This window comes from Neofelis nebulosa, chromosome 1, assembly GCF_028018385.1.
Source record: "Neofelis nebulosa isolate mNeoNeb1 chromosome 1, mNeoNeb1.pri, whole genome shotgun sequence".
Taxonomy (NCBI): Eukaryota; Metazoa; Chordata; class Mammalia; order Carnivora; family Felidae; genus Neofelis; species Neofelis nebulosa.
Window position 1 is genome coordinate 114751393 of NC_080782.1, and position 13593 is coordinate 114764985.

A 13593-nucleotide genomic window follows, 5' to 3' on the forward strand; every position below is an offset into this window, starting at 1 on the left:
TTCTGAAAATCCAGTTTATTTTCCATGTGTGGACAGATCCAGTCAGTGTGATCAGTTTTTCTGCATGTGTAATAATTTATCAAAATAAGTTTTCCCACAAGACTCTTCCATCAAGTCTGAAAGTCCTGGTCTGACAACATACCCAAATAAAATTCTTGAAAATCGTCTCTTAAAATTTGGAAGAAAGTGTGTCAAGTCTTTCCTGTAAAGTTTACTGAACTACAAATGGCTAAAGAGCAATTTATGTTTTAAAAGGTGACTAGTACAACACTTGAGTTCAGGAAATTAATGTTTTAGTGCACTTTGCTCCAGTTTTAGCCAACATGCTACATTGTCCTTTGGGGGTGGGGGTGGGGGGGGGCACAAAGTGGACTTGAGGATTTCCATTGTACGAAAAGATATGACTCTGCAAGCAAACAGTGTAAGCTGCCTTTTTTCTTAAGACCTGGACATTTTAAGACAGAAGCTTTGCAAAACATTACACAATTTTTTATTATTAAATGAGAAAATCTCATTTGTTACATCGTCACATTGCTAGTCAGAGAAATGCTGCAGTGATGAAGATAGTCAATGTTGGATCAACCAAAGTCCTCATTTCTACAACATTCATTTACAAAGAAATAATGTTCAACACAGCCCAACACAACATTCTTGGTTTTCTTCATAGTGAAGTCCCTCAAAAAAATCATCTTCTAATGGGGTATTTTACTACATAAATTATAGTTCTTCATTTTTACAATTCACCCCAAACTGCATGAGAGATGTATCACACTAAAATTTCTAAAGCTGTTAGGAAATCCTTCACACATCGTCATCATCTGATGTGTCACTGCTACTTGTCTCTGTGTCATCATTCTCAATAGTGGGTTTGAAAGTGCTGTTTTTCCAGGGTCCAAACTTGAAGTCACAGATCAGGCCATTTTTCAAAATACCATTTTTCCTCAGACCATTCTTCTGTAACTAAAAGATCAAAAATAAGTAAATTAAATAAACAATCTATCCTCCAAGGGTAACTTCTAAATTAAAAATACTGTAATAATTCAATGTAACCATGAATATATTAATAAAATTGTATTCTACCCTGAAAATCCCAGATGGTATCATTTCTGAAAAACTAGTTAAATATAGGTAATTGATCCAACTGTACTAAAAAATATTTCCCAGGAATAACCTTTACCTTTGAGAGAACCACAATTAACATCTATCAAACCAAAAAATAAGTAAAATTAGTGTGTATTAGCATAGTAGAAAGAACATGGATTGTAGATACAGACAGGGTGAGTGCCACTATCACTTGTTAAGGTACTAATAAGCATTCCCAAATTTTAATTTCCTTAAGTGAAAGCTGTAATAAATACCTTCAGATGTTAACCAGAAAATAATCAGCAGCCATTAAAGCTTTAGCTGTTTTTATTATTCTGACCAAACCAGGCTATTAACACACCCTATAAACCGCTTTATTCACACTTTGCAGAATTAGAAGAATACTAACTATTCCAGTACTAAGTATTCAAGTTAAGGTGCACAAAATAACAAAATCAAATAGAGCCCTTTGCTTAACCGAAGACATTCTGATACTGGGGGGAAAAAACTAGTCTTTTCTTTCTGAAAATGAGAAATCAGAAATAAAAGGGTTGGTATGGTAATAAATAAGAACAGGGTCCAAAGATCACATATTTGGGGCGGGGGGGGGGGGGAATCCAAATTGGAAGCAATTAAAAGACACAAAATTAATAGTGCTAACATACACTCTATTAACTCTGGTCTTCTGAATTTCTTTAATGGAAAAAGAGACTCTGGAAATTTACACCAAAATCCCTAAATACAACCTTCTATAAGACCAAATCCAGCTACATAATATTATTGGAAACTGTAAGTTTGACACTCTAGAGGGCTTCTTTTTTTAATTGTATTAGGTTAGGGTCCAAATGACAAGGGCTGCTTACATCATAGCTACTTTTGTCACAGACCCGACAAACAAGAGATAACAAGTCTGGAGTCTTAGCCCTCAATTTTCCTTTAACCCTATTTAATTCTCTATTTTCCATAGCAGATTTTCTTTCCCACCTATATTCTACAGTTTGAACTTATCTTAAAATTACCTTCCCCTTCACTTTGAACAAATAACCTCCTACCACCTTTACTGAGAAAAGCCAAGGCCTATGTATGCATCCTCCGGTATTCTCAGCCACTGTGATGATTACAAATACACTCTGTCCCTTTTTTAAAGGTACACCTTTCCCATCCCCCAAAGTTCTATCCTTGCTTTTCACATCGTTATCATCAACGCTGCCTAATCTTACCACACCTTGCAATCAGCTGCAGAATATTGATGATAAAAAAAGCAAAAATACATGTATTTTCTGTAAATGTCTGCACTGGCCCCAAGAACATCTTAGTATGTTCTTTTTAAAAACCTCCTTTATTTCTGTTGATAATCAAACAATAGTCGGCTCATAGTTTGAAATTTCAAATCCTGCTGATTCTATTTCAGATCTTAGTTTCATCAAGACCATTTCTTACTATCATTCCTCTACTTCAGGCCCTCATTTATCCCTCCTCTAATTATTACAATATATTCCCAACTGATCATCCTGATTCTAGTTTTCCAAGGTACACTTCACACTACACCTGTACTTCCTCATGTACAAATGACTGTTTCACATCCCTAAAAAACCTTCAGAACTTTCTAATCATAGAACACAATCTATACTTCTGGCATGGCATACAAGCACCTTTATAACAGGACCCCAATGTATTTTCCAACCTTGTATCTTGATTAAACTCCCAGAATACGATATCAACCAGATTTGGGCTCAACTTCCAACTCTACTACTAATAAACTGTTACCACCGAGAGAAAATTACACAACCTCTGTGCACCTTAGTTTCATCATCTATACAGGACTACTATGGGTGCCTACTTCATACAAATGCTATAAAAACACACTTAGCACAATAGCTAGAAGGCATTAAAAGTTCATATAATTTTGGGGCGCCTGGGTGGCTCAGGCAGTTAAGTATCCAACTTCAGCTCAGGTCATGATCTCACAGTTCGTGGTTGAAGCCCCGCATCAGGCTCTGTGCTGACAGCTCAGAGCCTGGAGCCTGCTTCAGATTCTGTGTTTCCCTCTCTCTCTCTGCCCCTTCCCTGCTCATGCTCGGTCTCTGTCTCAAAAATTTAAAAATTTTAATTTTAAAAAGAGTTCATATAATTTTACTTAAATTAGAAGGCCATGTAACTTATCATTCAAATGAGAGCACTTTTGAGAATGAAAGAGAGCACTTGCTATTACTAACTACAGCAGAATAACAAACTGGGATTCCCTAGAATAAACCAGGACTTAACACTTACCCTATTACTGTTAACATAATCTTTCATTAATAACTTTTCTGCCCCATGCTCCAAGAACTGTGAATCCCAACATACGTTCTACTCTTTTTGCCTTTGTTCACGCCTTGCAGAAGGAATGTCATTCCTTCATCTTACCTGTCAAAGGCCAATTCAAATCCAACTCCTCAGATACACTCTCCCAAAATACAACTGGAATTAATGCCTAGATTAATCCTAGGAATAGAAGTTCTATGTGGGCAAAAATCTTGTGGTTTTCCATTCTAGGTCAGGGCCTGGCATGCAGTAAGCACTCAAGAAACATCTGATGGATTTACATGACACGTATGCACGCATGCTGGCCCTCCCTCTCTCTCTTGCCCTCACCTTAAATATTTTGAAAACTATCACATTCTGCTTTATGTGGGAACACTTCTTACCCTCATTTAATTGTCACTCTATGAAGAAGCTCATCTATGTAAAGTCCATAACATCTCGGGCATAGTGATTATTTGGTGTTTGTGAAATTTAAAAACAGAAGCTTGAAATCAGATGCTCCTATGTTATCAAATAAAATATAAATCCTTTTATTAACAGTATCAGGCCCTAATGATTTTTCAGGCATCTACATGTCAAATGAGAAGTAATCGTTAATATCGTATTAACAGATGTATCCACGTCCTTATCATCGGTTCAGAAAAATTTATACTTACATGCCACTGCTCTCCAACATACAGTAAGCACAAAATTCTTATGTCATATTTTATTACCACATTTTTAGTAAGATTTTCTCTACCTGCCCCAGTTATGACAATGTTTAAAGCCAACTATCTCAGACGATATTTGTATTCTTTGAAACTACTACCTTGTACTTATCACGAGGTTACAGCACCTGGTAGATTTCTCTTGATGGCCTTTTCCTAGTTCAGAACAAATTGTTTAGAGAGATTCACAAACTGGTAAATCCATACAATGGATTAGTAACTCACCAAACACGGGTGAGTTTCAAAAGCATGAAAGTGGCCAAATCTAAGACTATATAATTAATGCTTGGTTCAATTACTAAAAACATCCTAGAAGCAAGCTATGGTGACATAAAACAAATCAATGTCCGCCAGGGACTGGAACTGGAAGTAAAAGAACTGAATGCAAAAAGAGATGATGGTTTACACAACTATATACACCTGTAAAACTCAGCCAACCAAACACTTAAAGTCAAACTTCTATATGTAAAATATACAGTACAATAAACTTGACCAAAAACCCTTCACAACTATCACCCATCATTAACTTCACAACGATGTTGTGAACAACACATGGCTCAGTAAGAACTTCTGAATAAAAAATTTAAATTCTGAAGAAATATGAAAATGGAAAATAAGTAAAATTATCTGTTCACAGATGACATGACCTTTTATGTAGAACACCCTCAAGATTCCACACAAAAACTGTGAACAAAAATAGCAAAGCTGCATACTGATCCATACACAAAAGTCAGTTGTGTTTCTGTAACAATAAATAATCTGAAAAGGAAATTAACAATTCTATTTACCATAGTATTAAAAAGATAATACTTAGGAATAAGTGTAAGGAATAAACTTAACCCAAGAAAGCAAAAAAATTCCACAAGACAAACTACAAATCATTGCTGACAAATTTTTAAAAAGACCAATAAATGTAAGGGCATCCTACAGTCCTGGGTTAGAAGACTATTACTAAGATGTGAATATTACATCCAAAGCAATCTACAGGTTCAATGCAATCCCTAGCAAAATCCCAAAGGTATTTTCTGCAGAAACAGTAAAACTCATCCAAAATTCATATGGAATCTCAAGGGATTCCAAATCACCAAAACAATCTTTAAAAACAACAAAGTTGGAGGTTTCATGCTTTCTGATTTCTAAACTTATTACAGACTTGCAATCATCAAAACAACGTGGTACTGGCATAAAAACAAAGACCAATGGGGCACCTGGGTGGCTCAGTCGGTTAAGCGTCTGACTTCGGCTCACATCATGATCTCAGTTTGTGGGTTCAAGCCCTGCATCAGGCTCTGTGCTGACAGCTCAGAGCCTGGAGCCTGCTTCAGATTCTGTGTCTCCCTCTCCTCTGGCCCTTCCACTCTTGAGCTCTGTCTCTGTCTCTCTCTCTCTCTCTCTCTCTCTCAAAAATAAACATTAAAAAAAAATTTTTTTTTTTTTTTTAAAAACAAAGACCAATGGAACAGAAAGCCCAGAAATAAATCCCTTCATATACAGTCGATCCTTGAACAATGCAGGAGGGGTTAGGAGCACCAACTCCCCTCCTAACACAGCTGAGAATCCACCAACTCCCCTCCTAACACAGCTGAGAATCCATGTATGACTTTTGACTCCCCATACTTAATTACTAATAGCCTATTGTTGACTGGAAGCCTTACAGATAACAAAAAGTCAATTAACATATTTTGTATGGTATATATTAGACATAGTACTCTTATAATAAAGCTAAAGAAAACATTAAGACAATCATAACAGAAAATACATGTATATTACTGTGAAGAATGTGCATATAAAATGGGACACAGGCAGCTGAAACCTGTGTTGTTCAAGAGACAATGCATACTCAATGATTTTTGACAAAGTTTTGAGATATCCACATGCAAAAGAATTAAGGTAGTCCTTGCAACACAAACAAAAAACTAACTAAATGGATCCAAGATCTAAATGTAAGAGCCAAAACTACAGAACAGTAAGAAGAAAACACTCATGACATTAAGTTTGGCAATAATTTCTGGAATATGACATAACAGTACAGGAAACTAATGGAAAACAAGAGATAAACTGGACTACATCAAATTTAAAGCTTCTTTGCATCAAAGAATACAATCCAAAGAGTAAAAAAGGCAAACTACAGAGTATGAGAAAATTATCTGTAAATCATAGAAGATTGAAAATCCACAACACATACAGAAATGCCACAACTCAGCAACAACCTGATTTAAAAATGGGTAAAGTACTTGAATAAACGTTTCTTCCAAGAGGATACACAAATGACCAGTAAGTACATGAAGAGTCAACATCAACTAACCAATACAGAAGTGCAAATCAAAACCACAAAGAGATACCCAGTTAACAACCATTAGGATAGCTACTAACCATAAACAAACAAATTCTTGAGCACCAATGGTGGGAATGTAAAATGGTATAGCTACAGTGGAAAAATAGCATGGTAGTTCCTCAAGTTAAACACAGATGACCACATGATTTAGCAATTCCAATTCTATCAAACATTTCCTAATACTCTTTCAAAAAGGAGACTATGGAGACAAAAAAAAAAAACCAGGATGTGTTAGAGCATTAAATATTCTTATGTAAGGAAAAGGTAAAAGGTGAAGCCATCTGGGAAGCTACTGATGTTTTCTATTTTTTATCCCTATACTATTTTTTAAAAAAAGTCTGGAACATGACAAATCATAGACATATTATTTACACTAATTCCCAAGCACTGCAGACCTGTTTAAAACGAAGGCAATTCCGGGGTGCCTGGGGAGCCTCTGTCTCTTGGTTTTGGCTCAGGTCATGATCTCGCAGTCCGTGACTGAGTCTCACAAAGAGCTCCACACTGTCAGTGCAGTCTGACCTATGCTGTGATGGCTAATAAATTCCTAAGTAGGAAATTCCTTAAAAAATGCTTAATGTAATATGTTGTTCTCATTAAGAAAAGGCAATTTAAAATGAACCTGTATGATTCAGGTCCTCTTACCTGTTCACTAATAACTTGGAATTCTCTCATTTCATCCTCAGTTAAGGGAGCACACGTTTCATCATTTTCACTGTCTTCTTGCCAGCCCATCTCCTTTAATAATCTGAAAAAAGGACAGGAAATAAGTAAATGAGAGCTTCTCCCAAGTAAGATAATTCCACTTATATTATGTGCAAGAAAACACCATCCAGATCCATTACACACAGTCCTCAAAATACATAAAGAGCCTTTTTACTCTGTTTTTTAATCTTTCTGAAAATGAACCAGTAAGCTTAAACCCCAATAAGCTTCAGAATAAATGGCACAATTGCTTTACCTTGTTGTCAGAGGTTCTCTAGGCTGGAAATTTGCAAAAGGGTCTCTAGACACTGAAAAAATTTTGCTAAATTCTTACACTAAAAGTAAAAGCAATACTCATTTTCTTTAACACCACAACAATCCATCATATTCTTAGCTACTCATTAAGTTTTTTACTTTGAAGACAAAAGATTGAGTTATGTAACCCCCTACTTTGCATTTTATACTGTATTTTTCTGTTGATACCACCTGTCATCAACCTTAACACATAATTCAATTTGAAACTGGCATTATGCTCTACAGTAACAGAAAGACAACTTTTTTAAACACTCTTAACTAGGATCCAAATAAGTAAAATCATAAGGTTATTCTCTTTTCCTTCCATGTTTTAAAGAAAATACCTCCATCTTAGGCAAAGAGAATCCCAAAGGGGAGAGAGGGGGAACCAACCGCTTTCTCCACTCAGGTAAACACCACCACCATAGTCATAGCTGATGTATCTGACTCAACAATTTCAAAGTTTCGGCCACTTATATATATATAGCATGTATTGGTCTGTTAATAATTTGTTTTCTAATAATTATATCTCTTAAATATTTGTTACTCTATGGCTACTCATCTTTCAACTTGAGCCTGCCACAAGAGTCCTGTACCTTTTCAAATAATCTCAGAATATCAATGTTCAGAGAATCTGAATAAAATTTAACACTACACTCATACTCTAAATGTAAAAAGACCAAGATCACTGAAGTAAAATAACTTGCCTACCTGACAGCAAAGAAGGAAACAGAATTCTGGTTTCCAGCTTCCCAAGTTAGTATATATTGTACCAAACCCTCTAGACCAAAATGTCATAATCATCGTTAATTACTATCCTTTTAATCACTTAACACTACTTTTCCAACACAGTCTTCACTCTTTAACCTAGATGGCTTCCCTGTGGAATGGTATTTTCATTCCCAATGCCATCCAGACCAGAGTCTACATATTTAGATTGGTAAAGCAATCTAACTTCTTTTGCTAGATACTCACTAGTTTCACTATTAAAAACTGCATGTTAACCAAACAATAATGCAAACAAGTTATTTCAAATTGTATAAAAAACAAGTATTCCTAAATGTCCATTCTCACATCTTTCCCCTTCCAGAGGGTGTAACTGTTAACTGTTCCTGAAATAGCTTTCAAAAGAAATAATTTTCCCCACAGTTAGGAATATACTGTGACTGTTATTTGTACCTTTACTTCTCATTAGCATTTCTCCTTGTGCTCTTTCAAACTACTACCAAATCACCCTTACACCACTTTCACAATAACTACATACTAAGTGTTTCCAAAGGCTTTCCACTTCCTCAAGAACAAACTCCTTAACTTGAACACCATGACCACAAATTCAAATTCCTTACATTAGAAAAAGCATAGGTTTAGAAGCAGAAGACTTGGGCCACAAACAGGTAAAGAACAAAGGTAAATTCCTTCACTTCCCTGAGCTATTTCTTCATCTGAAGCAATGACAGTGCTTGACTAATCTGGAAGGCCCTGCCTCTTCAACATCATCTCTAATTCCATTAAGGACTATACTCTCCTGTCAAGATACTCCACTCCTTGCTCCTAAAACAAACAAGGTTATGTATTCAACCCTAAACATCCCTTCACACCCTCTTCTTCCAAAACGACTATCCAGTTATCCACATTAATAAGATAATGTTTCACCTTTAAAGATTTAATTTAGCTCTGAATTACAACTTTCTGACTGGTACTCAAGCTATGAGATTTACCCCAAACTCCCCCTGAATTTCTCTGGCACTCATTTGTGCTAATTCATTTGATGTTTTTAACAACAACTACCCCCTCTAACATTCAAGCTATCCTCACTATCTGGATGATATACTGAAACTTGACAACTGGGGCACCTGGGTGGCTCAGTTGGTTGAGCGTCCAACTCTTGGTTTTGTCTCAGGTCATGATCTCACAGTTTCTGAGTTCAAGCGCCACATGTGGCTCTGTTCTAACAGCACAGAGCCTGCTTGGGATTCTCTCTCTCCCTCTCCCCTTTCCCCATTCACACTGTCTGTCTCTCTCTCTCTCTCTCTCTCTCTCTCTCTCTCTCTCATAATAAGTAAACTTAAAAAAATAATTAAGAAACTTGACACCAAATTAAAAATACCGTATTTTTCCTATTTTACATTTTCTATAACTTTTCATTTTATATTTTAGTTTACACATGTGAGCAACACAATCTTCATCCTTGTGATCTGTATCGCTGACACCTGGTTTGTTAAATTCAATTAATGTAAGTACTTAATATGCACACAACTCAAGAACCAAAGTTTACAAGAAATCTAAAGCCATGGAAAAGAAATACCACCTCCTTTCAAAGAAATAAAACCCCACATCTAGAAGAAGCCATTAACTTTGTTACCTAAAAAATGTATTAATATATTATCTGTGGAACACATACACAACATATACTATATTAAGCAGAAAGAAAACTCAAGCTAAAAAATTCTGGCTTCCACTCAGGTCATGATCTCAAGGTTCAGGAGTTCAATCCCTGGATTGGACTCACTGCGCCAAGCCCACCTGGGATCCTCTGACTCTCCCCCACTCACCCTCTCAAAAATGAATAAACATTTTAAAAAGTTAAAATGTTTCCAAAGTAGTAGTAGGTTTACTTCTTTTTACTGATTTGGAATTCTTTTTAGAACACACAACATTTCCACAAAATAATATTAGGTCTTAAAAAAAAAAAGACATATATATAATGAAATATTCATTTAAGTAGTCATCATTGATAATCTCCTTATGCAGCATGGGTTCCCACCCATCCCCGCTACAGCTTATTCCAATTTAGAATGTTCTCTTCTTGCTCTATTTAGCTTGGTTCCTAAACCCTATTCTCTCCATTTTCTCCTGTTAGTCACCACCAGAGGATCAAACTGTATTGAGGTGTGGAACTTCAAATCTCTCTTCCCGGAGTCTTCATGAATCAAAGAAACCACCAAAATACTTCCTACACTAAATATGTCTGCAAATGAAGAAATAATAATGAAGTGTTAAAATTAAAACACTCATTATAGGTATCGGGGTTATCAAGAATATTTTCAAACAAGTATGGCTCAACTTTCTTTTGCTACAAAATAATGAAGGCATATATAAAAATCAAAAGGCATTAAGTTTCAACTTTTTTTTACCACAGTCTTAAGAGATTTTATAGGTAAATAATTTACCTTTATTTTATCGCCTATACTGTATCTCCCCTAAAAGAAAACTCATCTTTTACTATCATTAGAACGTCTGGTTTGTATGCTTTCCTTTCTATGGACAAGACTTCTTTTCTATCAACTGTCTGAATAGAAATATTTAAAGGACTACTGGTAAAAATGGAAAGTGGAAAAAACATCTTTGGGTACTAACAAAGGAGAGTCTAATTAGGTGTGCCCATGTGACCAATCAACTTCATTCCTAGTAATGTTTTATACACACTTATACAAATGTTTACGGATATAAATACAAGGATGATCGCACCAGCACTACTTATAAAAGATAAAGAGAGAGAGGGATCCCTGATAGAGAAATTGTGTCACAAATTATACCTATACTACAGAACAGTAGCTTCAAAGGGGGTATATAAGATGATATACTAGAATAATGGGAAAAAAAACTGGAATGTCTACTTATGCCTATATTCTAAACAAGGAATTAATGCTTACTATTATTTTCTGCATCACAGTACATTGCAGACATTACTCAGCCTAATCTCAGCCACAATCTATATAGTATGAGGTAAACGGGAATTCTACAACTGGGGTGGGAATAAAAAGTGTAGCTACTGATCCATTCATACTAAATGTACAGTAATAAAATATAGTTTGCCCAAACAAGGAAATTTATAGATATTACCTAGTTAAGTCAGCTCGAAATTCATCTAGCTAAATTAACTCTCATCAAAAGGGCATTTGCATTTATCATCAGCCCAATAAATTATTTTAAGGAAAAATGAAGTCCACGTTAGTATGGGATTATAAAAATCAACACAAATGCCTGTATTCTAATATACAATAGTTACAGCTGCATCTAAAAAGAGCAGAACATACTTTGGTAAAAGGGAACCAAAATCATCAGGATAATAAATAATAATGAACTGGGCCAAAAAGACCAAAGACTTAAAGGAGTCTTTAATATAAATTTTTAAGTTATTCCACAGTAGGTATAGCCCACTTCCCCTTGTCTTAGAATTAAATGAAATTCTCTGAGAAATGGCATTAAACCAAACAGAAAGTCAAGTTGATCACTAAGGCAGTTAACAAGTATCACTTGACACTTAGCCTGGTCCCAGAAGGTGTTAAGAATTTTTAGTCAACAACAATTCAAGGGCACCTGGGTGGCTCAGCTGGTTAGATGTCCGGCTCCTGACTTCTGCTCAAGTCATGATACCACAAATCTATCAGTTGGAGCCATTCAAACTATCTTGATGATATAATTAAACCTGACAACTGGGGCACCTGGGTGGCTCAGTCGGTTGAGCGTCAGACTCTTGGTTTTGTTTGGGTCAGGTCATGATCTGCACGCAGGTTCCTGAGTTCGAGCCCCTCGTGGGACTTTCTGCTGACAGCACAGAGTCTGCTTGGGAATTTCTCACTCTCTCTCTCTGCCCCTTCCGGCCCAACTATCTCTCCCCCTCAAAATAAAATAAACAAAATTTTTTAAATTTCATCTTACACAAAGCAGTTGCAGACTAATACATGATGATATAACTGCATATATTAGCATTTTCTTGCTTTAGAAGTTGTATTGGCAAACTGCATAAATATGTATGGAATCAAGCTTATAAAAATGAAAGCTGTAGACTGAACAGTAATCTAAAATAATCCTAGTATCTATGGCAGAAGAGCTTAAGTTTTGGTGCCATAATTTCTCCCTTCATGGAGGAGTTAAATCAGTTGAAGTATATTTCTGTAACACAACTAAAGTCTTCTTTTAAAATTAAAACAAACAAAACAATCAAAAGCAATTAAGCAGAAGTCCACAAATCTTTCATTTACTAATGCTAAACCATGTGGTTTATTTCAAGACCACATGAAGGGTAAGGCATTTCTACAAAAAAATACCTGTTCTTAACTATAGAGTTACAGGAAGGCCGGGAGAGTAAGGGGGGAGGCAGGACAAACATTCACTCACTCTCTCTCTCTCTCTCTCTCTCTCTCTCTCACACACACACACACACACACACACACACACACACAAATTGGTAAAAGGGCTTCATCAAAAGTTTTTTATTTCAAACAGTACCACTGAAACAGTGAAAAGACAACTCACAATGGGAAAAGATACCTGCAAATTATGCCTATGATTCAGGACTTATATTCAAAATATAAAAAGAATGTTTACAATTAGACAAATACTTTAAACATGGACAAAGAATGTCAACAGAAGTTTCTTCAAAAAAGACATCAAATGGCTAATAAGTACTTGAAAAGATGTTCGTCACTGTCAGTTTTAAGGGAAATGCGTATTAAAGATACCTCTTGTTATCCACATATTAAAGATACCACAAAAAGATAACACTTCATTTCATTTCATTTCCATTAGAATGGCTAAATTAGGGGTACCTAGATGGCTCAGTTGGTTAAGTATCTGACTCTAGGGGCCAGATCAGGTCATGATCTCACTGCTACCCACTTGTGCTATCTCTCTCAAATAAAACTTAAAAAAAAAAAAAAACAGAAAAAAAAAAGAATGGCTAAATTACAGGCAGATGGTAACAAATGTTGGTGAGAATATGGAGAAACTGGAACCTTCATATAACGCTGATGAAAATGTAAAACAGTACAGTCATTTTGGAAAATAGTTTGGCAGTCTCAAAATGTTAAACATATCAATTCCGCTCCCAATATCTACCACCAAAATTTGTGGTAAATAACTCAATAAAACTGTTAAATAGATCACAACGTTTCCATACTAATATCAAAATCCTGTAAAGAACACAAAGAAAAGAATAAAAATGAATACTAACCTGTGTTCTGCCTCAAGCGAACTTGAAAGAACATCAGTTTGTGGGAAGGTTGAAGACCGAATGATCTGCTGGGAGATTACTGAGGCATTGCCATTCTCTTGTGGAATTTCATTTTCATCGAAGTTTCGGTTTATATCCCTTTCTTGGTGAGTACTATTACTGTTATGCAAATTAAATGAGTCGTCATCCTGGTTTGGGGGGAGTTAAAA

General features: G+C 35.7%; 1 protein-coding gene across 3 annotated transcripts in view; it reads right to left on the bottom strand.

Annotated features, from left to right (window-relative positions):
• The window catches only part of GPBP1 (GC-rich promoter binding protein 1), a 75826-nt gene continuing 62233 nt past the window's right edge, over positions 1-13593 (bottom strand). For all 3 annotated transcript variants that reach the window (XM_058732040.1, XM_058732049.1, XM_058732056.1), the window contains 3 exons: positions 13385-13572; positions 7075-7177; positions 1-960 (listed from right to left, as the gene is read on the bottom strand). In XM_058732040.1, the coding sequence (XP_058588023.1) occupies positions 802-960; positions 7075-7177; positions 13385-13572 (450 nt within the window). In that variant the 3' untranslated portion in view covers positions 1-801. The remainder of the gene's footprint in view (positions 961-7074; positions 7178-13384; positions 13573-13593) is intronic.